The 23,490-nt window shown below is 44.3% G+C and overlaps 1 protein-coding gene across 20 annotated transcripts in view; it reads left to right on the forward strand.

The window, feature by feature from the left end:
* The window catches only part of USP6NL (USP6 N-terminal like), a 152,655-nt gene that overhangs the window by 110,997 nt on the left and 18,168 nt on the right, over nucleotides 1-23,490 (forward strand). For all 20 annotated transcript variants that reach the window (XM_084980521.1, XM_084980533.1, XM_021064995.2 and 17 more), the window contains 5 exons: nucleotides 3,022-3,102; nucleotides 10,858-10,965; nucleotides 16,358-16,467; nucleotides 18,696-18,744; nucleotides 20,393-20,513. In XM_084980521.1, coding sequence (XP_084836647.1) covers nucleotides 3,022-3,102; nucleotides 10,858-10,965; nucleotides 16,358-16,467; nucleotides 18,696-18,744; nucleotides 20,393-20,513 — 469 coding nt within the window. The remainder of the gene's footprint in view (nucleotides 1-3,021; nucleotides 3,103-10,857; nucleotides 10,966-16,357; nucleotides 16,468-18,695; nucleotides 18,745-20,392; nucleotides 20,514-23,490) is intronic.

Consider the following 23,490-nt stretch of genomic DNA (forward strand, 5'->3'; position numbering starts at 1 on the left):
CTTAATCGTTCTTAAAAGTGTGTGTGTCTGTTATCCTTGCATGTGAGAATACGTAGGATTTGTTAAAAATCCCTGTATATGATAAGCATGAGAATACAAAAATGTGCCTTTAAAAAAAAAAAGAATAGCTCCTTCTTAAAGTGATTCATTGATAATTTAGTAGTTATAAAAGTGAAAGATAGCAAGACACTTGCTAGGTCTCAGCAGGGCTTTTCCTGGCAGAATGTATGTTATTATACTCTGGGGTTGGCTAGAATTATTTGGTGTTTTCCTGTTGGTGGAGAAAGGGATTGTGCTTTGAAGAAGCCAGGGGAGTGCAGAAGAACACAAAAGTACCAAATGGCATCTTAGATCAATTCTAATTTTTCACAGCTCGGCCTGCTCTTAAGTCACATTTTGCAGAAACATTAATTAGGTTTCAGTGCCCCACTGAGTTTTAGAATTAAACATATTTCCGGAACCATCTGTAACATTTTATCTCTAATAATATAATGAAGAATATGCTTAATCCTTTGAAAAATGGGAATCGTAGCAGAATATCTTTTGCTCACAAGTGATCATCTTTTGTTATGAAAAACCCATCAAAATGTTTGGAAAGAGTTAAGAATTAAAGAGTTTTAAGAATATACCTAAAAATAGAATTCTATAAAAATACTTTTTTTTTTTGTCTTTTTAGGGCCACACCCACGGCAATGGAGGTTGCCAGGCTAGGGGTCTAATCAGAGCTGCAGCTGCCAGCCTACGCCAGAGCCACAGCAACGCCAGATCCAAGCTGATCTGCGACCTACGCCACAGCTCACGGCAACGCTGGATCCTTAACCCACTGAGCGGGGCAAGGGATCCAACCCGCAGTCTCATGGTTCATAGTCGGATTCAGTTCTGCTGCACCACAGTGGGAACCCCTATAAAAATATTCTTATTGGTGAGAATCTTTTCCTAAAATCAGAATTTTCTTTGGGATTTTATGCTTTTTTTGAATCTAAAAATAATGATGGTGGGGCCTCTGCCATCTGCCTATTTGCAGCTGGATTGAAGACAGTCTGTGAGGAGCTGGTGCTCTCCCCCAGGGACTGGGATCCCCCGGATGAGAGCCAGGCAGGGTGGAAGCCAGAGTGTAGGGTGTTGCAGCTCAGCAGATGGGTGGGGGTGGGGGAGGTTGGAGAAGTTGGTCAACCCCTTTGCCCCCGTTTCCTTGTTAGTAAAACGGGGGTGATTGTACACACCTCATATGGGCGAATGAGCATAGGTTTTTGAGCGTGAAAGGTATCCTCAGAACTCTTTTCTTTCCTATGCCGTCTTCCACTTCCTTTGTTGTTTAGATGCATTTATTACCCTAACAGAGGAAAGAAAATTCGGCTCGAGGAGCATTAACGAAAGAGCAGAATCTCAGCCCTCTGCGAGAAGGCGTTCTCTTGGGTTCTGGTCTCTGAAGGTGTAATCATTGGGTGCCGACTCTGTGCGCGACCCTGTTCCAGGCGGTGGGGAGACAGCGAGCATGGAGCATCGGGGCCTCCCGGAGGGTGGAGGGGCAGGGGAAGGAGGCCGGCTGTGAGCAGCAGCAAGGGCGGCCTGTCTGAGCCAGGAGCAGAGGGGCGGACGCTCCCGGCCACGGGCAGGGGCTCGCCTGGACTTCTTGGCTGGAGAGGGTGGCTTTTTCCTGCCCGAAAGGACGGAACACAGACGTGCTTCTGAGGGGAGCGGGACTCCCAAAGTGGGGGAGAGAGGGGGTCCACGCCCAGGTCTTCTTCTAAATCTGCTAATGGGATGAATCGCTCTCCGCCACCTTAGGAGTGTGTGGGAGACCAGAGGGCAGGCCCAGGGCTTAGAAAAGAACAGCCCTTCTCCTGGGACTCGAAGAGATGAAGAAGGAGCCTTTTCTCCACCGCCTTCCCTGTTCCCCAGCTTTGCCTCGAGTCGTAGTTTAATGTGGCAGCCAAGACACCGCCCACGTGTTCATCTTCAGCTCGGACGCTTCCTCTTTTAGCCCCTGCGCTGCCGAATCGGCTGAGAAACAGCCCTGTCCGTGCTTCTCGGGATGTCTCTTCCCAGGTTGCACTTGATAGAAATCCTAGTAATCTTCCTGTCCTTCATCAGGCGCGTCTTTCCTGACGTCCCTGGTGGACTTCCCTGCTCCCTCCAGCAGGACTGGGGTCACCCTCTCTGCCCCCAGAACGCGGTGCTGTCGCGGTGCTGCTTGCCGCGTGCGTGTGCTGTGCCCTCAGCACAGTGACCTTTCTCTCCTCAGGGCAGCACCTCTGCTTACTTTTGTATGATCTTTCACTAGTGCTCGTTATATGATAACCTCTCTACAAATAAATGCCAATTCCTCCTTTACAAAAATCAAGATGAAAACACCAAGATGCCGGAATTCAGTAAAATGTGAAAGAAGAGAATGGCATTTTGAAGTTGTGTTTCTTGTTGCTTCCTAAAAATATTTCCAAATATTTTGGCTTAAATTTGTAGAATAACTAGGATTTTCAGTGTTTAATTTTAAAACGTTAGAAAATTTAAGTGATTCCTTTACTTTTCCCAAGGAAGCCTCTCTGTCTTAACTTCTGTGGGGGTTACTGTTGACATAAATGTAATCAACTACCCAACTTTTTAAAAGTTAGGATATTTCCTGTCCAATATAGCATAACTTTTTTGGGGGGTCTTTTTATAGCCATATCTGTGACATATGGAAGTTCCCAGGCTAGAGGTTGAATTAGAGCTGCAGCTGGTGGCCTACACCACAGCCACAGCAACACCAGATCTGAGCCACATCTGTGACCTATGCCATAGCTTAAGGCGACAACAGATCCTTAGCCCACTAATCAAGGCCAGGGATTGAACCCACATCCTCCCAGACACTATGTCAGGTTCTTAACCCCCTGAGCTACAGTGGGAACTCCTAACATAGCTTTTGTAGTAGTCCTTTTAATTTCTGCAGCATTTTCTTAGGTTTTTTTTTTTTTTTTTTTGTAATTTGTAAGTAAAGAATCCTCAGACATGCAGTAACAATGACTTTTAATTTTATTTTAGCAAAAGCACCTGGAAATTGAAAGAACTACTAAATGGCTAAAAATGCTGAAAGGATGGGAAAAATACAAGAACACTGAAAAGGTAATTAAAAACGTTACTTCCTTATGAAAACTGTTCAATGTGGATTTTCCCGTTAAAAGTTCCTCTGTAATTACAAGAGCATTACATTCATATTCTGAAAAAAAACATCTCGACGTTCTCGCAGAATGCCCAATCCAGATTGGGTGCAGCGGATAAGGGGGTGTATTGCTTGGCCTGAGGTCAGCGGCGCGGTTCTCTTGCCTGTGATTTCATCTCTTTCTGTCTCCCCTCTGCCTGCTGCCGTGTCAGAGGCTTCCCTTTGGGATCAGAACTGTTGTCATTGCAGGCTTCATGTCCACCGTGACGCCGCCGTGCAGAGAGGGCCGGGGGGCAGGGGAAGCCTCCAGCATACTTGCCCCCTGGGTCTGTTTGCCCTTCACTGAGTTTGTGCTGTTTAAAACCTATTTTTAAAATTACACACGTCTGTATATATTACTTCTAACCTGATCAGAAAAGTCTTTAAATATTGGGAAGCTGTGAAGTTACTAGTTGGCAGAAATTTTCCAGAATTCTAACTTTCGCTTGAAAGGGCCAGTGTTACCAGTGGTAACAGATACCGTCGGTTGTTTTCCTCGGAGTGAGTGACAGGCTTACTTTATTTTGTTTGTTTCGGCCGCGCCCACGGCACAAGGAAGTTCCGGGGCCAGGGATCCTACCGGAGCCCCCGCAGCGACGATGCTGGATCCTTAACCTGCTGAGCCACCAGTGGGCGAACGCCTTCCTTCATGTACTTTGGAGAAAATTTCTGCGAAACGCCCACCGTAGATACCTCAGCAACCGAGGTCGGTCGGTCGGTTGTTCTGTCGAGCAGTGACGGCGTCCACGCGGAAGCCGTTGGTTCGGGCCAGGATTGGTGCCGGTGCCTGAGCGCTCCTCCTTGAGGCCGACGTGGGCTCCTGTGTGTGCCTCCCACCTCGCCACCCACAGTATTAGTAACATGCGCGTTCAGGATTGAGCTGGAGTAAAAGCTGTCGTGTCCCCGGCTCGGCAAGGGCACTCCCGCGTGACCTGACTTCCTCTCTCCACTCCGAGGTGAGGGAGGAACCCCCGGCCTCCAGCGCGGCGCTTCTCCTGCCGCGCCTGTGCCGAGCTGCCAGCTTTCACCAGCACGGCTTTGCTGCTCCCCGTGCAGAAGCCAAGCCAGGGAAAGAAGCGGATCACATTTTAGTGTCGTGATGAAAATCGCTTTGCCCTCACGGCTTCCCCGTCTGTGGAGGGAGATGGCGGTGCCGTCTCGGAGGGATGAAGGCTTAACGGTGCCGGTGCCGCGCAGGGGGACCCCGGCCATCGCACCTCGCGTGTAGTAAGTAGGCATTCAGTGAGGTCAGCTCACCCTGTTAGTTTTTTGAAGGCAAGTTGGACAATCAAAAAAGTTCGAAGGAGAAAAGAAATCTTCCATAATATCCTGCAGTACGACACAGCTGGGTTAACTGTTAGGATTTTTGTCTATTTCCTCACACTTATTTCTATGTAATATTTTTCCCTTTGTACATGGATATAAATTATTGTATGTCAGCATTACCTCCCAAAACGTCCAGGGGGCCCCGGGTATTACGTAGAAGAGTACTGCCTGGTGGTGAAGCCGGGGACTCTCCTGGGTTCAAACTCCCGCTCTGCCACATTTCTCGTGTGACCTCAGCGAAGATGGTTAACCTTTTCCTGCCTTAGTTCACTGGCCTGTGAATTGGGGTAATCGCTGTCCTTCCCCGACAGAACCGTTTTGAGGATTAACCAGGTTAGTTCGTGGAAAGCCCAGAGAAGGGGCCCTGACGCTCAGCGTGCTGCGGTCAGTCAGCGCGGCCTCCTATCACATGACCGAAAGGCTCTGCTTACACAGAGTGGAGAAAGTTAGAGCCAAGCAGGGCTGAGCACAGGACTCCACGGTGTCTTTAATGTTACACGCGTGGAAGTTTTCAGGAGGGACCTGAAAGTGTGTGACACGGCGTCAGCCACGAAGACCTTTTTGTCACGGGGTATCTCACAGGACTAACGTCTCTTTTCTTTGTGAGCATCCTAAATGTTCTGATATAAGTTCTTTTAGACTCTTGCTATTTTATCTTCATCAGGAATGAGTTCATCCAGGTGTTTGAGGACACGTTCGTTCAGAGGAGACTGTTGCTCAGGACACCTGTGCTCTTGTGTGACGCTGTCCTTCTCTCAGGTGGCCTACAGCTGACAGCTCCTTGACCCCATCGCTCAAGTGCTCACTACAGGATAAATTCCAGTGCGTTGCACTAGGCTTTCATCTCAGCTCGAGTCTAATAAAATACTTGTAGAATTATATGGCTTCATGGCCTTCTCTGGCATATGCCGGTCTGTAAGAGTAGGTAGGCCTCTGTAAAAATGAGCAGTTCTGCTAAGCTGTTATTCTGACAGCAAGTCTGGCTAAGGTACTTCCCAGTAAGAGCAAGTATAATAGAGCTCTTTCTTCCCTGTATAATTTTAAAGCACTTTCCCACAACTATAATGCTGGGATTATTCGATGATATGTATGGTCCAGTCCGATAGGAAACAGAATGCACCTTCTAAAAGAATTGCTGCTTTCAGTTCATACCCAGTTTTAAATTACATTGAAGTTAAAAAGTAGTATGTATCTTTCTGCTCTTCCAAGGGAAGGTATAAGTTTTCTCTTCGCAGACTCTCTATGTAGTAAGACAAAGAAATATTCTAAAAATGTCTTGAAATAAAACATAAAGCTCTTGGAGAGACTATTTGGATATTTTAGAATATAATCTTTAGTGAGAAAAAGCTGCCAGTAAGTTTGCTTTGTGTTTCCACAGTGACTGACCCCTATGTACAGTCATACTAAACTTTATTTTTTTAATTATTATTACTATTATTATTATTTTGCTTTTCTTTAGGGCCACACTCACAGCATATGGAGGTTCCCAGGCTAGGGGTCAAATCGGAGCTACAGCTGCCGGCCTACACCACAGCCACAGCAACACAGGATCCGAGCCGCATCTGCCACCTACACCACAGCTCATGGCAACACCGGATCCTTAACTCACTGAGCGAGGCTAGGGATCAAACCCGAGACCTCATGGTTCCTAGTTGGATTCCTTTCCACTGCGCCACGACAGGAACTCCCGTACTAAACTTTAAAAGAGAGTCTATTAAATGAAGAGAAGTTGCCTCTGCTAAGTGGAGGCCCTTCTGATTTACCCGGCCCTGGTGTAATTGTCCAAGCTCTGTCACAGCACTGCACCTACCCCCTCCCCACACACACACACTTTTTGGCCAAGTAACTGAATGGTCAGGGAACTAAGGACTCGTATTAGTCAACAGCCGATTTTACTGATGTGAAAACCACAGTGTTAGAAATGCATTTCTCAAGCAAGCTGAGGTTAATGATGAGCAGCCCTTCCGTCCAGATGCCGGGCTGGCTGACTGTGCCGTCTTTTGCCAGCTCTCCCTTGTGGAGTTTGTCTGTCGCAGGTCCGAAGGAAATAGGGTGCGGTTGTCGTAAGAGCACAGGGCCTCGTGGATGGTTAAAACTTTCAGAGCCAGACTCAGGAGGCTCGTGCCTCTTTGGGGACAGAGATGAAGGGGCCAGCGGAGCAGGGACGGTGGAAGGAGACGAAGGCAGCGAAGAGCATCGCCAGCTCAGAGGGTGAACTTCTGTTTCACGGGCTTTGCTTGCAGTGTTTTCAAAGTCCCTCAAGACTGAGCCAGCCTGTGGGGCCGAAAAGTTCCCTCCCTGGCAGCCGTGATGACGCGCATAGCAGTTATTGCTGTTTGGAAGTCACTGAAGTTGGAAAGCTGGGTTGAAAACATTAGGTCGTTTGACGGAATTTTTGTTTTGTTGATGGATTTTTAAATGTATCTGTGACTGAAATAGACTGCTTACTTTTATTGGCACGTGAACAGAGATGCTGGAAACAAAGGTAGATTTCAGCAACCTTATTTATTTGTTCTTATATCCATAAAATAAAATCGTAACGGAATTTGAAAGGTAGTACTTTTAAATTGGAATACTAAATTGTTGTTAAAATCCAGCATACAGAAGGTCTGTATCATGGTTGGTCAGACCATGATCTGTGAAGTCAGACTGCCCGAATTTCAGTTCTTCTTCCAGTTTATTAGCTGTGTGACTTTGAGCCAGTCACTTGCTCTTTCTACGTCTTAAATCTTCTTATCTGTAAAATGGGCATGATGATCCTAGTACCTACTTGTTTAGGAATGTAGAAGTGCTGGGAGGAATAAATTGATGGAGAAACACACATCCCAGCTCCCACTGAATAATCAGAGAGTGTTAGTGTAACTGGCGTTTGCGGTCTCTCTCGCTCTCATTGCTGTTGGGTCATCATTCCCTCACCCTCATCTCCACCCGTTTCTCTTTGCTGGCAGATCCCTGCGTAGCCATCATACTGAGTTTGTTGTCATCTTCTCTGAAGGTCTCTCCTGACTTTCTCATGCAGAATTCCTACCCACCCCCCTCCATTATAGTGTCTCTAATACAGACTCGGGAGGAGAGCCACTGGGTTGAACCAAGAAAGAAGTGACCCCCCACAGCAGATTCACTGCCCCCACCCCCAAGACCTTTATCCCTAAACCTTTTCTGATCCCCCTTTAGGTTCTCATGTGTCCTGCTCCGTAAGGGCTGAGCTCACCCCCACGGATTGGACAGGATGGTGCCTGGCACTCTCCCCCCACCACCCCCCGGCCCCTCTAGGGGTGGGAGGGTCTCTCTTTCTGGACTTCTCCCATCCTGGTGTGATGCGCAGCTCTGGTAGCAATTCGTGCATGTGACTTTATCTCAGGGATTGTGTTTCTGTTGTAACTCTAAGGTTGTTATCTTCCCCACTGCACTGTGAGCGCCACAGAATTTCTTCAAGTTTGGTAGCCATTGTACCTGGTAAGTGTGGGTCATAGAGCAGAAAGTTATTGCAGAGTTTCTTTTTAGAATAAATGGAATGAATGAATGTTGTTCACGTATGAGTTGGGGTGACCAGCTCTCAACTTTTACTAAGTTCTACCACTTTATTAAAGTTGTGATCTCTAAGGGGCAGTGTGATGAAGCAGAAGTACCCTGAAACGGGAGGAGGAAGATGCCGCTCCCGACTCTGCAGGCCACTTCTCTGAACCTTGGTTGCCTCCCGTTTGAAGTAGAATTGCACCTGCTGTGCTGCCATTACAAGAGTTGTCGTAGAAAACATGAGTTACTGCTTTGTCCATTGAAAGATTCCCGCAGATGTAAGCTAGACTACTGTTCTGGAGAATTTGTGCTTTGATATAATTCCTACCCTGTTTTATAAATTTTCCAGAATTTGTCTGTTAGTTGAAAATTTGTGAAGAAAGGCATGTAACCATAATGCCAGTCTATCATGTAACAGTACAGGAATTTGAAAAGTAATAACTGTAATTTAAAATTCCTATTTTAGGGTCTCGTAAGTCTTTTTCTGTTATATATTACATGTATGCATACTTTGTATGCATTTCACTTTATTACCTCCCACAGCTAGAATCCAAGATATGTCCCTTTTTATCATTCCTTTTAGGTTTGGAATACAACTTTATCTTATGCTTTCTGCTCCTTGATTTCGTTAATATTTTCCATTCCATGTATTTTATTTTTTAGTAAATCCATTCGAGCAGAACAGTGGATACTGCATACATAACACTATGGTTTTAGTAATAGGGTCTTTAGGGAGTTCTCTGGTGGCCTAGTGGGTTGAGGCTCCTGTGTCCTCACCGCTGTGGCTGTGGTTGCTGCTGTGTGGTATAGGTTCAATCCCTGGCGCAAGAACTTCCACATAACTGCCTGTGTGGCAAGAATAGAAATATGGTCCTTGTTTTTTAAGAAAACATAAAATCAGTGTCTTCTACTAACTGGTAACATCTTGTGTGTGCGTTTGGACAGTTATTGAGTATTTTGTGATTCACTTTTAACATCTGTAAAGTTGGGGTCTGATATCGAATTGTTAATATGATTAGATGAGACAATGTATGTAAATTGCTTTAGTTTCCTGCACACAGTAAATGCTCAGTAAAAGCTGGTTCTGATTGTTCATGTTGATGGCCGTGTATCAGTGTTCCTTTTTTCCAGCCGTTTTCATATGTGCCTCATTTTTCATTTTAGCCCTGGAGTAACGCTGGAACCATTAACTTTTTATTTCTACCAGAAATCTTTCGATTGCATCCTCTAGTTGAATCATGGCCATTTGACTGATGTTTTGTTTTTCTAAATATATATTTAACTTTAGGATGAACAGTGAACGGCAATTTATGTTCAGCCGTTTAATACGGAATTGAATGAAGACAATACTGTCTAAAGTCTTTGTAATGATACAGTATAAGAAATACATGCGGTTCTGATTTTACTGCATTTTTCTGTATGTTGAAATGAATATAGATGGTCAACTTTCTTAGGAAAGTAAATTTTAAGTTCACTTTTTATAAAAACCCACTCTCCGTTTGTAGTCAGTCCTGAGTGTTGAGAACGTGGGAAATGCTGAAGTAGCAGAGTCTAGTTTACACAAAGCCTTCCTGCCGAGATTCCCCCAGTTACATCTACTTTCAGAGTTAAAATGCGCTGTTTGCAGTCCGCTGAAATTTCAAATTGGAAACATGTTTCCACTGAAAGAATAAAATTGAAATTATGTAATTATCAAATTGAATCAACTTCACAGTATTCACCGTTTCATAGACAGTTATTCTACAGTGTTACTCATTTAAAAATCACATGATCAGAGCTTCTTAAAGCCCCATCATGATTTAGTTACTGAAGGTTTTGCTCTTAAAAATCTTAGTAGTGTAATTGTAGAGGTTGAAGCTCTGCTGTAGTTCATAGCTCATCAGCATTTCAATTATTTGAACTTGCATCTTGTTTTCTTAGCCATGCTATTTAAATACATTATTTTTATTGTAAAGATAACTATGTACTTATTCTTACCTCACTAAGTTTCTCCCATAATTTGTTTAATCTTTTCCTTTTAAGTTCCATCTACTTTTGAGTTTCAAAGGTTCCTTATGCACAACTTTGTAATGAGCATAATAGGTTTATATGTTATTTTGAATGTGTAATTAGCCTTGAGGAAAAAAGATGTAAGAATGTGCAGAGACGTCTGTTGAGTCTTAAGATTGTTAGAGCGATAGCAGTGAACTTCCAAGGACCCGAAGAATTGATGGTTCTGATGATGATTTATATGTAACTTCATTCAAAAGTGATGGTGCTCCTTGATGGAGACTTACCACTGTTTTCATCTGGTCAGACAGGATCAGTGGCTTTCCTGAAGATTCTCTCCAACAGTGAGAGGGAGGGAGGGAGGGAGAGAATGAGTGTGTGTGTGTGTGTGTGTGTGTGTGTGTGTGTGTGTGTGTGTGTGTGTGGTGGGGCCTGTGGGGTGTTATGTGGTTCACACTGAGTTATGAGATAGAAGGTTCTAGAGAGACTCTACCCTCCATGAAGACACGTTGACCCAAGAGGACCCTGTGCTCTTTGGAACCTTTTAGGTGTATGAGGGAAAGGAAGAAGATGTGTAACTGGTTAATTCTGTCAGCAGGATGTTCCCAGCTTTAAAAAGAGCACTGACCCTGCCTCGGCGCACCGCGGGAGCACCCTCGGGGTGTAGGGAGTACTCGTGGGCCGGACACACGCAACATCTTCCTCCTTGTTTATTCCGTCCTTACTGCGGGGGTCTGAAGAGTAAACAGGAGAGCATCCAAATGTGCGGTGTAAATTGTATCAGTTATCAGGAAAGACTCGTCTCAGCTTTGTCCACTCAGAACTCACTATGTGTGTCTTTTACTAAGTTTCATAGGAGAATTTACAAAGGAATCCCACTCCAGCTCAGAGGTGAAGTCTGGGCTCTACTCCTGGAGATCCCGAAAATGAAGGAAGAAACAAGAGACCTTTATAGTGTGAGTAACTGCCTGCCTGATATTTTGAATCAGTCAGTGTTGGGGCCTATTCGTAAGGAAAATGGCCTAACACCTGTTGGAGCTGCTCGTTTCCTATGTAGTATTAATAATAGATTTATAGTGTCACTTTCAGAGTTTTGGGGAAAAGAACAGAATTAATTTTATCCAACAGCTGCCTGGTATGATTGACTGTTTTATTCTTCTCCCCTCCCCTCCAAGATTATTATGGTATTTCTAGGTTTTATTGTTTATTAATAAGAAGTAAAATATTTCACTCATTGGTCAGTTATGCTTTCTATAAAGGAGCCAGTGCATTAAATTTACCTCTTTGTCATCTCAGCTGTGCCCTTTCAAAACCTAAATTATATTAACCTTTGAAAGGAGTAAGAAACATAAATCTAAAAAGAATTTTAAAGTATGTTCCTCAGAAAATATAAATAGAATAAAATAAAATAACTGAAATAAAAATTATGATTTAAACCCAACACCAGTTATAAAAGGGGCTTTGGAATGCGCTTTTGAGATTTTCATATTTATGTATAAATAAATAAAATTTCATCAAGATATAAAGTAATAAATATTGGTTACTTTAAACAAGTACTTGTTTTTTATGACTAACAGGCTTTTAAAATTTGCTGTTTGGACCCGACACAGACTGTGAGTTTATGTCCTAGAATTTTAGAGCTTCAGATTATTTAGACTGTTGATTAGATACTTGCTTTTAATGTCGTGGTTTTAGAACCAGTGTTGAAAATGTGTCTGAGAGAACATGTAAAATCTAACCCCAGCACCTGGAACAGTGTGCCTGTCATATGCTAAGTGCTCAGTACATGTCGCTTTAATTAGTGGAAGAAGAAGGTTTTAGTTAGCATGCTGTGTTTGTTTCCTAGAGCTGCCACAACAAAGTACCACGAGCCAAGTGGCTTAAAACAACCGAAATGCACTCTCGCAGGTCCGAACTCTGAAGTCTGGCACCCGGAGCGGGCTGTCTCTCAGGGCTCCAGGGCAGCCCACTTCCTTGCCTCTTCCTGGACCCTGGAGTTGCCAGCATCCCAGGCATTCTCTGGCTCGAGGTGGCTCCACTCTGGTCTCTCCCTCCGCTTTCACGTGGCCTTTCCCGGGTGTGTCTGTGTCGCTGTGTCTCACCTTATGGGGACATGGTCATTGGTTTAGGGTCCACCCTAATCCACTATGACCTCCTCTTAACTTGTCTGCATCTCTAAAGACCCCATGTCCCAAGTTCTGGGTAGACTGGAATCCTGAGGGGACACGGCCAACCCAGTGCACATGCCAGTCTCAGAACTGCGGTTCTCAGTTATATTTTAGACTTTTTTATATGTAGAATAAAAGTATCCAGTGGCTGCTTAAGATGAGAACCATAGTAAACACCAGTATGTAGTAATCACAGCAGAAGAGATGACTGCCCTGGACCAGTCTCTTGAGGCTAATAATTTCCAACACTATCACAAACATTATTTTTACTGTTTAAGATTCTTCCAGCATATAACAGTCTTCTTTTCTCAGTCACACTGTCTTATTCGCTCTTTCCAAAAGTGGTATATATATTCCTCTCCTGAAGTTGGAAATTTTGTGGCAGTAAAACTACTTTTTTTCAATCCACTGAGATTTTTCTCAAATGATGAAATTGTCCTGGCTCCTGAGCTGATGCTCTTACCTACTAATTTCTCCTATTCTTTTCCTTTTTTTCTTTTTTTGCCTATGCCTGTGGCATGTGGAAGTTCCGAGGCCAGGGATCGAACCCGGGCTGCTGCCATGACAATGCTGAATCCTTAACCCATTGTACCACCAGGGAACTCCCTCCTCTTCTGTAATGGTATCTCCTTGCTGTTTGTCTCTCTTGTGTCTGGTGATGGATTTGACACTGCAGAGCCCTGTCCACATTGGTGAGCAACCTCGCCGGCAGCCTTAGCAGGCCGAGTAATCTTGTTGGCCAGACCCATAGTGGGGAGTGCTAGTTTTTCGTCTAGATGCCTTCCAGTGTACTTCAGCCCTCAGGTTCATAGGTTCATTAGATCCTATTCCTTTTAAGTAAAATGTGTATCTTTCTTATTGTGACACTCACGGACCTCAAGCCACCCAATCTCAGAGATAACCTTAGAAGTTGCTTTTGTTAGGATAAGAAATATGCTTGATTTTCTGATTGGAAACATGCTTGATTGATTCTGTGCATTAGGTTGTAACCATTCTAGGACATGAAGAATCTTTGCTCTATTATTTTTTAACCTGCTTAACTGGGCTTTGCTTCTGTCATGAGGTCCTTTTTCTGTTGGATTTTCTTGTTCTCTGGAGTAACTGGTATTATAGGCGTGTTTGGGTGTTTTTCTCCCTTTGAACTAAATTTCATCTTAAAGCATGTTTCAGCCTGTCTTATCAGAGTTTCCCTTCTGTGTTCTGATACCTCATCTTCTACCAGGAGGCCTTAGAACAATAACCGAAACCTCTTTACTTGCCCATTACCTTGTTTTCTTGAAAGATATTTAACGGACAAATATGTACAGAGTATTATTTTTAGGCTATATTTTTGTAATGTCTTCTGGATCAACTTTCATCAGAAAGAGTACACAATAATAGTTCAGTAGTTGTATGGTTCTAATACAATGGAATAAATAGCTTTTTTGTTCTTCAGAACTCTGAAGTGTTTTAAAACTCTGCAGAAGTGCACATGTTTTAAAAGGTTACAGAAGCTGCTTTCCCTGAGCTCCTACCTCGAGACACAAAAATACACATACTCAAAAACACTTAATATACATATGTATGTTCCAGGTGGCCTTCTTTTTTCCACTTTTAGCTTAAAGCAGGAATTAGCAGTTACATATATACTTATTAGAATTAATTTTAACAGAAATATATATATTTCCAGTACATGGTAAATAGGTCAATATAATACTTGTATGTAAGGTGTTTAATTAGAGTTGGCATGGCTAAGTATAAATTAATATAAATTTTAATCTCTCATCTGGTTAAACATACCCATTTTGCCCTTTTCCCCTGAAATGCCATTAAATAGACCACAGAGAGGTTTTTTAATAAAGACATAACCACATGGAATGAGAAAATGGGAGAAGAGATAACAGCTACCAGTTTTTAGAGACCAGAATTCAAACAAACATTTAGTAATCTTAGTGACCCTGAGAAAACTGGAGAAGCACCTGATCCATATCTCAGAATCTCCCAAAGGCTTTATGTTTGCCAATTCCACGTACCTCTGAGAGTGAAACTAAAAGGAGTAACAGTGGGAGTTCCCCTCGTGGCGCAGCAGAAACAAACCTGACTAGGAACCACAGGTTGCAAGTTCGATCCCTGGCCACACTCAGTGGGTTAAGGATCTGGCGATGCCATAAGCTGTGATGTAGGGTCGCAGACGCGGCTCGGATCTGACATTGCTGTGGCTGTGGTGTCGGCCGGTGGCTGCAGCTCCAGTTAGACCCCTAGCCTGGGGACCTCCATATGCCTCCGGTGCGGCCCCCAAAAAGACTTAAAAAGACAAAAAGACCAAAAAAAAAAAAAAAAAAGTAGCAGTGGTTGAGAGTCTGTTGTAGAAGCGGAGTTCCTGAGTCCCCTCCCCGATCCTGCAGAGAGGGGGTTTTTGTTTGGCTGTAGAGAAGCAGACCTGTGCAGCAGGGCTGCATAAGGAAGGCGCAGAGCAATTGCGTGTCCTGAGGCAGGGAGTCCAGCCTCTCCTTCCACTGGGCTCCTGGCAGGAGAGCAGAAGAGTCTGCTTTAGGAAACCTGACCAGCCCAAAGAAATCCCCCAGACTCCTGACCTCAGGGGAAGCCCAGCAGAACTGCCCAGGCAGCCCGTGAAGCCCCGTCTGCACGCAGAGCTTTCCGTCAGCTTTTGCAGGGCTCCTTTCACATATGAGCTGACAGGAAAGGAGCTGGGCACCAACGTGGAAAACAAGAACAAGTGGGAAAAGCAATTTGTGAGAAGGAGACTATAGAGCAAGAAGAAAACCAAAGAACTCTTGCTGATGTCTTCAGAGGGATAGAGAGATTGCATCCATAAAACAAGTATAGAAGCTATAAAAGGAACATTTGAGAACAAGGCAGCTTATGAATATAAAAAATGATAATAGAAATGAAAAATTCTAGAGGAGGGTTGAAAATAACAAGTGAAGAAATCTGCCAGAAAATAGATTGTGAAGTCAAAACTCAATGAGTTTTTAAGATTGAAAAGATCCATCTAATCCCCAAACCTATGGCTAAAAATAGATCCAAACCAAGCACAGAAATTGGAAGTTTCAGAACTTGGAGATAGAAAATCTTACAAGCTTCTAGAGAAAAAGCAAGTTTCATAAAAAGGAAGGATTTAAAATGGCGACCCTGGAAGCTAGAAGACAGCGAAGGCCGTGCCTTTTGAGCAAAAACATTTTCAAATTAGAATTCTGAAAGAGCCAGATACCTAAGAAAGAAGGTAGAATTGTCAGACATTCAAAGTATCAAAAAAGTTTATTTCCCACACACCTTTTCCCCAGAGCTCCTGGGAGGATGGGCTCTTCCAGAACAAGGGAATAAACCAAGAAAGACATGAGATTCAGGAGACAGTGCACCCAAGCCAAGGAAGGCCCAACAGGTGGTGAAGACCCCTGCTGAGCAGCAGGTCCGAGAGCTCTGGAGCCTCGTCTCCAGGGAACAGAAATCGGGATAGGGCCCATTCTATTGGAACAGCGCCAGGAGAGGTTGACGCCACCCGAGCGATAATCCACTTGAGTATGGATTGAACTAGCGACAAGTATGTAGCAGACGAAGCAAGGGGCTCCCGAACCCCGGCTAGTATCCGTGAGGATGCCGGTTCGATCCCTGGCCTCGCTCAGTGAGTTAAGAATTCGGTGTTGCCGTGAGCTTCAGTGTAGGTCCCAGACATGGTTTGGATCCTGTATTGCTGGGGCTGTGGTGTAGGCCAGCAGCTGCAGCTCTGATTTGACCCCTAGCCTGGGAACTTCTATATGCTGCAGGTGCGTCCCTAAAAAGAAAAAAGAAAGGAAGGAAAGACAAAAGAAAAGAAAGCAGATCATGAAACAAGTCAGTGATAAGCCCCAAGGAAAACATGATACTGTGCTGAAAAGAAAAAAGGAATTATAGTAAACTGCACGGCTCAGCTGTGAAGAGTCTTAGCAATGCACACCCCACCCCAAATTACAATCCGGCTGCGTTGTCAGAATGAGAGGGAGGAGGCTGCTGGGAGAAGGGAGGGGTTGGAACAGAAGAAAGGGGGCCTGGACGGGAGAGAAACCTGTAACTATGTAGCTTTTCATGTTTTCAGTTTTGAAATGACTTTCCTAAAGCAAAAGTTTTTTGATGAGAATTACTTTTTTTTTAACAACTGATTTCCATAAAAACGTGCTTTCTTCCCTTCTTTTTTCCTCTTCAGAAATTAAAGCACAGAGCCCGGGGCTGCTCACCAGATATCAGACAAATAGACCTTGATGTCAACCGCACATTTAGGGACCATATCATGTTTCGAGACAGATACGGTGTTAAGTAAGTAAAGTCTACTGTTAGGAACTAGGAATAGCATTTATAAATAGTCTGTATCAACCTAAAATAAGAATGTTTAGTATGTCTTATATAGAGACAATTTTGATTCCAATTCTAAAGGTTTAAGTTTTGGCAGATCATTTTGTCCCTGCTGTGTGGAATTTAGGATCTAATCACAGGTGAGGCTTTAAAAAGACAAAAAAAAAAAAAAAAAATGAGTTAACTTAGATTTTAATCTTTGACATAGGAAGAGCTGTAACATTGCTATAAAATCGTTTTATGACCTGGGGTTAATTAAATATATGTAGATACTTTTTTTAAGTTTTAGAAAAGAAATGAAGGATTGTGTTACTTTCTGAGAACCATGCCAGCAATTGCATATATTCTTCTAACCTTGACTCCATGTACCGGTGAAACTAAAACATTGGGAAATGAGTGTATGAAGTGACTGCAGCAGTTAATGAACATGAAAGGTGCAGTTTTGCTGACCCTCCCCATCAGCTGGGGTTCAGGCAGAGAAACGGGAACCAGTAAGAGCTTTATCAGGAGGAATGGGCTTCCACATGTCCAGGGACGGCCGGGGAAGCTCCTGGTCCCTGGGTGGCCATCAGGAAGCGGGCAGCCGGCACCCACGGGAGCTTTGAATACCTGGGGGGTGTAGCCTCGCCAAGTTGGCTGTCAAGCTCACCATCGCAGTCCATCCTTGTCAACCTAATTTCCAAAAAATGGACAATAAAGTCGTTCTTGGGCCTGACGTGGTACAGCTGTTCTGCTTATGACAGAAACTTTGCTGACCTCTAACCCACAAAAGGATGCAGAGTCCTTGGGGGGTGTTGGATGTGTGTAACCTAAATGCTGCGATATAGTCAACTGTTATCAAACACTGCACGTTAAATAAGGGAAAAGAGAGGAAGGAAACGCATCTGAAATAAATACAGGTATATACACAAACAGATACACCCCAAAATAAGGGCGAAACGCTCACCACTGATAGAGGCCTCATTTCTGTGACTGGGCCTGTGGTCGCCACTGGTTTACGAGCTGCCGGCCCACTGCCTCCCACTTTCCTGTCGCTCTCACAAGTTCCCCGCTGGGCGGGGCTCCCTGCCTGGTGGCCTGGAACCTTCATCCTTAAGAGTCCTGCCTGAGTTTGGTAGTTTTCTGTTGACTTGAAGCCCAGGGTTCAGTGATGCTAAGAGGCACCGTTAGTGTTCTCTGGGCTCCTGGCGGGCTCTTCCTTACATCCTGTGTCTGAGCAGCTCGCCCTCCCCTCCACGACCAGGACCAGTCACGCCAGTGGTGCAGTTGCTCCCTCTTTGCCTCTTGATTTGGAGGTGTGAGGGCCCCAAAGTGGCCGGGCGACTACCTTGGCTTCTGGTTCCATGGAATCGCTGTGTCTCCCGGTAGGGACCTTCCTCCCTGTGGAAGCAGGGCCTCTAGAGCAGCAGAGCCCAAGCAATGGGTCGGGAAGCAAATGTTTTGTTAGCAGGCAATTAGAGGTGGGGGCGGGAGCCACTCCTGTTGCCACCTCAGATCTCAGGCCCCTGAACCCAGGCTGTGGGAACAGCAGCGCTGACACCGGAGGCTGGCTTAGGGCCCCTACTGCTTCCTGGGAGACAGCTACCCCACCCTGCAGGGTCTTGCAGCCCCTGGCACTCCATGCAGCTTCAGAAGGCCGTCCTTGGTTCTGCCCAGCTAGCTGCTGCTTTCTAGTAAGAAGAGTTCAGTGAGAGAGGGCAACACTTTGAAAAATGGTCTGTGCTTTTTGGTATAAATTCTGTCAAAACGAATGTTATCTAGCCTCAAGTTTAGCTTGTACGGCATGTTGTTTAAATTTGAGCTTGGGATCATGTCTTTATTTTTTCTTTATCTTTCCTTCTTTTAGGGCCGCACTCGAGGCATATGTAAGTTCCCAGGCTTGGGGTCAGATCGGAGCTACAGCTGCCGGCCTACACCACAGCCACAATCACATGGGATCTGAGCCATGTCTGTGACCTATGCGACAGCTCATGGCACCACTGGATCCCCAACCCACGGAACAAGGCCAGGTATCGAACCTGCATCCTCATGGATCCTAGTCGGATTAGTTTCCTCTGTGCCACAGTGTGAACTCTGGATCATGTCTTTATTATAATAGTAGTTTTTAAGTTTATGATTTTTTTTTTAAGTTTATGGCTTTAAAAGTCTGTGAAATAATTAAATGGTGTTCCATCTCCATGTATTTTCTCTAGGCAACAATCCCTGTTCCATGTCCTTGCTGCATATTCTATTTATAACACGGTAAGTCGGAGCGTGCCTGCCCGCAGCGCTTTGAACTGTGTTCTGAGCAGCCAGAGGGGATCTTTGGACGCTCCTTTTGGCCTGCGATGCTTCATCTCAGGACGGATGGGGCCCTCATGGACTCCTTATCTTCCTGAGGCTCCTGTGGCAGCTCCAGGGCCTTAGGGCAGAGCTGGCTTGGAAGTGGAAAAAACCCCACTATGACAGCAAATCTCACTTTTCCTCTCTTCCTCCAGACTGTTCTTTTATGTTTTCTGTCTTGTCTTATTTTAAGCACATAGGACGGGAATGAGCAGGGCTTGAAGGACAGGAAGTGGTAGCTAGATGAATTTCTCCTTGACTCTTGATGACTCTTCATGGCCCCAGAGGCTGCCATTCAGTGAGGTCCAGATGGGATACTCATTGAACCTGCTTGCTACCTCCTGGAGTAGGCCAAAACTAAAATTTTAGTAATAGAGCATGTTCTTAAGGCACATATTTGTTACTCTGGGGGGAGAGAGAATTTGGGAGAAAGATCATCTAGTGTTAAAACTAATATAGATGTGCCAAATAAATGCCTGTTGACTGGATTCCGGGAGGGACACCTTTAACCGAGTATCACTGCTATGGTGATCCGAAGGGTTGGGGTTCCCTGGTGGCTCAGTGGGCTAAGGATTGGATGTTACATGGCGCAGATTCGATCTTGGCCCTAGGAACTTATGCATGACGCAGGCACAGCTCAAAAAAATAATCAAAAGCTTTATGTTACAAGGGACAGAAGTTCACTCAAACTTGGGCAAGTTAAGGGACTTCGCGTAGAAATGGCGCTCGTGGGAGGTGAGGGGCTTCCCTCTCTCTGCCACTCTGGGCCACGTGGTAACTGGTTCTCTCGGGAGCTGTTCGTTCCACTTCTTCTCTCTCCAGCATGCTCTTTTGGGCGCTTACCTGTTTTCCAAGGCTAATCTGGCACCCTTGGACTCGGCGTGACCGCCCTGTTCAGGACACCCCACCATCTGATTGCAGTCTCTGTGGCTTTATTCAGTTTTCCTAGAGAAAGTATCTGACCAGTGAGAGAGTGAAATAGTTGTGCAGCCCGCTCATGGGTCCCTGGGTCGGGTGTCCTTTCCTCCATCAGCTGAGGTTCACACGGCACAGACACAACTCCCCGAGGCCACGTCGTAAGCATGGATCCTGGGGGCAGTGGGCAGTACTCAGGGAAGGGGCATAGGCTGGATGGGAACCCCAGAATGTGTCTACATAAGGGCCCGGAAGCCTAGAGAAAAGATAGCAGATTGGGGACTGTACCAGGGGAGAGATTTGCCAGCATCTGAGCAAAGAAGAGGAATTTGAGCTGAGACTCGCACATAAACAGTAAAGGAAACTGTGCTCTTTGCAGAAGGGGTGATGCTGTTGAGCAGGGGTCAGGAAAACGCGTGTCGGTTCAGACGCGTCCTTACTGCTGCGTTGTCACCTTCATTCTCGAACACGGGGTGTATTCTTTGACGGTGTGTGGCTCAGTGGTGTTGAGATTGTAATCTTCCTCTGTAGACTTGGCCATTAAACAAGGTGTTTCGGCATTTCTGATTGTTTCATGTCAGTCTTTTCTATGTGCCTGTGCATGTAATTTGATCTTAAACCCCCCGTTTCTCTGTTCTCATTCACTCCTTAGGAAGTTGGATACTGTCAGGGCATGAGCCAGATCACAGCTTTACTCCTCATGTATATGAATGAAGAAGATGCCTTCTGGGCCCTGGTCAAACTGTTCTCGGGCCCCAAACATGCCATGCATGGTAAGAAAGCCCCACAGGTGATCAGAAACAACAAACAAGGGAGGGAGAAAAAGGCAAATTCAGACAAAGTCCAACTTTGGAAGATGCTGTACAAAAAGTTAATGTCTGCCGGCTTGTTCTTCTAATTAGTGCTTGTTACTGATTTCTTTTTTTCGTTCTCCTTTATTGAACTTTTTAAAGTTTTTCTGTTCTTACTTATATTCCTTTGTGTTTACTACAGAGTATATACACTGCTGGCATTTTAAAATTCTTTCCTTGCCACAGTCAGAAGAAACTCATTTCGGTTTGGAAGAATTTAGGAAAAGCTGTATTACTGGGCTTTTGATCAAAACTTGTAGGCAGTCGTCCCTCAGTGTGCCGTTGACTGGCCCTGGCGACGAATCCATACATCTTTGTCAAAGATAATAATTGAGGAGGGACACTTGGGTTTTTAAAGGAAAGGCACATAATCAGTAGTTTCAAGTGTGTGTTTTTAGTTTTCAGCCTTAAAACTGATTCCATTTTATAATAAGGCTGATAACATATTCTGGGTACTTTAATATTTTAAAACTTGCATAATTTTTTGGTTTTCAAAACTGAAGACTGTTTCTAATAACCTTTTCTTTATATTTGCCAAGCATATGCAGTAAACTTGGAGAGTTTGAGTTGTAACTTCTCTTGGCAATAAATATGGCATTTGTCCGTATAATACAGAATCATTTTCCCAGTGCCACTGCACGTGGTAATACCAGACTGAAAGCAGTTTTAGCACTAGTCACTCTAAGAATGGGCTGTCTAAGTTCTATTTGTGAATGTTGAAGCTTTATGTGGTAGGGAACCTGCCACATGTTCAAGTGAGATTATAAATTTTCGAAAGTAGTCAAATTTGATTAAATCTCACGTTTGCCATGTGTCTCCAGCGGGGTTATTTGTGTGCGTGTGTGTTTGCATTTAGCTGTCCCCTCAGTGTTCCTTGTGAAATTTTTAAAAATAAATACTTCTACATGGTAACTATTTCTGGGAACTTTGCAGCCCATAAATAGACTCCTGTAGTAAGACACATTAGGAGTTCCCTGGTGGCTCTGTGGTTTAAGGGTCCAGTGTTGTCACTGCAGTGGCTTGGTTGACCCCCGGCCAGGAACTTCCACGTGCCATGGGTGCGGCCAAAAATAAATAAATAAACCTGAGTCACAACAAGAGACATTATATTGAGCTGTCATCCAATAGATAGTATCATTTAAAAAGGCATCATGGAGTTCCTGTCGTGGCGCAGTGGTTAACGAATCCGACTAGGAACCATGAGGTTGCGGATTCGGTCCCTGCCCTTGCTCAGTGGGTTAACGATCCGGCGTTGCCGTGAGCTGTGGTGTAGGTTGCAGGCGCGGCTCAGATCCCGCGTTGGTGTGGCTGTGGTGTAGGCCAGTGGCTACAGCTCTGATTCAACCCCTAGCCTGGGAACCTCCATATGCCGCGGGAGTGGCCCAAGAAATGGCAAAAAGACAAAAAAATAAATAATAAATAAAAGAAAATAAAAAGGCATCTTGAGAGACAATAATTCCTCCTTATCAGTCTTTATTTTACTTTACCATGAGCTGGTGTTGCTGAGCTGTCTTGAAGTACAGTGGAGCGCTACCATTTAAGTAGTAGGTCATGATGTGCAATATTGGCCAATTTTAGAAGCGTCATTGCTTTTAAACATACCTGATAGCTCGCTTGCAGCAGTTATTGTCACCAGTCTAGTCTATAAAGCAGTATTAATTTTACTATCTCAACATTTACAGAGCAGTGTAGGTCATTATTATGGGTAAGTTTCTACTTAGAGGTACTTGTTTCTAGGTCTGCCTATGAAATTTTATAACTAAAGCTGTCCCCCGTTCTTCCATTTCCTGTGTGAAAGTGGCATCACTTGATATGGGTCGAGGAAAGCGAGGGCTGAAGAAAAGGAAATTTCAAGATCAAGTCTGGGATACCACTGAAAAGCGAAGCAGTGTTAGGTGTCTCAGCATCCTTGAGCTAGTTTGTTGTTGAAGGGATTGCCTTTGTCAAAATCAGACTTTTTCTCGTTCTTCCAACTCCCATTCCTATCAAATTGACCATGAAAGTGGCACAGAAGGAGAGATAGAGATTTTCTTATGAAATCATTTCACTGGAAAATATTACTAAGGAAGGAATTTTCTGTCTCTGGAAAATTTTACACACAGCTTAGAAAGCTGAGATTTGGTTAAGAAATACCCCTTCTCTGAGATTTTACAGCAGCTTTCCCACCTGTGTGTTCCTTGGGTCCTTGGAGGGACCTGGTTTCACTTTTTGGAAACAGATATACTGTAGGGAAAAATGGACTCCAGGATCAAACCAGACCAAGAGATGAGGTAAACAAAGAAAAATCAGTTTCTCTAGTCTATAAAGCGACTTAGAAACATTCAGAAACTCATACGCCTCATGAACGTGTGCAAGAAGAAGTATATAAAATACGTAATATTTCTCCTGGATTCTTTTAAAAGCGTAGGACATCTTTCAGAGTCACGTAGAGAACCCAGGTTGAAAAACACTAGCGTGAAGAAAACCAGAAGTTCATCGTGTAGCATATCTGAAAGGAAACCTATGAATAAAAATAGATGTAAAGTTCCATGAGCTGAAGATAAGAAGTTAATAATAAACTTCCCATTTACAATGTGTTACTTCCTAGAAATCTTGTGGATTACATTGTACAATCACTTGGGATAGAATACATTAACATTGATCATACCGTGCCTGTTTGTTTTAGCTGATGGTAATGTCACTTCTGGAAAGGATTACAAAGTGCTCACAACTTAGGGAGCACGGAGCTAATGATGTTCTTAGAGGAAGCCTGGAAAAGTCATTCAATATTGTGACGCAGTTAATGGTAAAACGAAATGATAAGTAATCAGGATTAGAACCACTTACAAAAAACGTGTGCATATAAGATGTGACCCAGTAAGTACTTCAGGGGAACAGTTAATCTTCATAAATGGCCTCG

This window comes from Sus scrofa, chromosome 10, assembly GCF_054392235.1.
Source record: "Sus scrofa isolate SSC_HxYL_T2T_F1_AM1 chromosome 10, Sscrofa_HxYL_maternal_Yorkshire_Landrace_v2.0, whole genome shotgun sequence".
In the NCBI taxonomy this organism is placed as follows: domain Eukaryota; kingdom Metazoa; phylum Chordata; class Mammalia; order Artiodactyla; family Suidae; genus Sus; species Sus scrofa.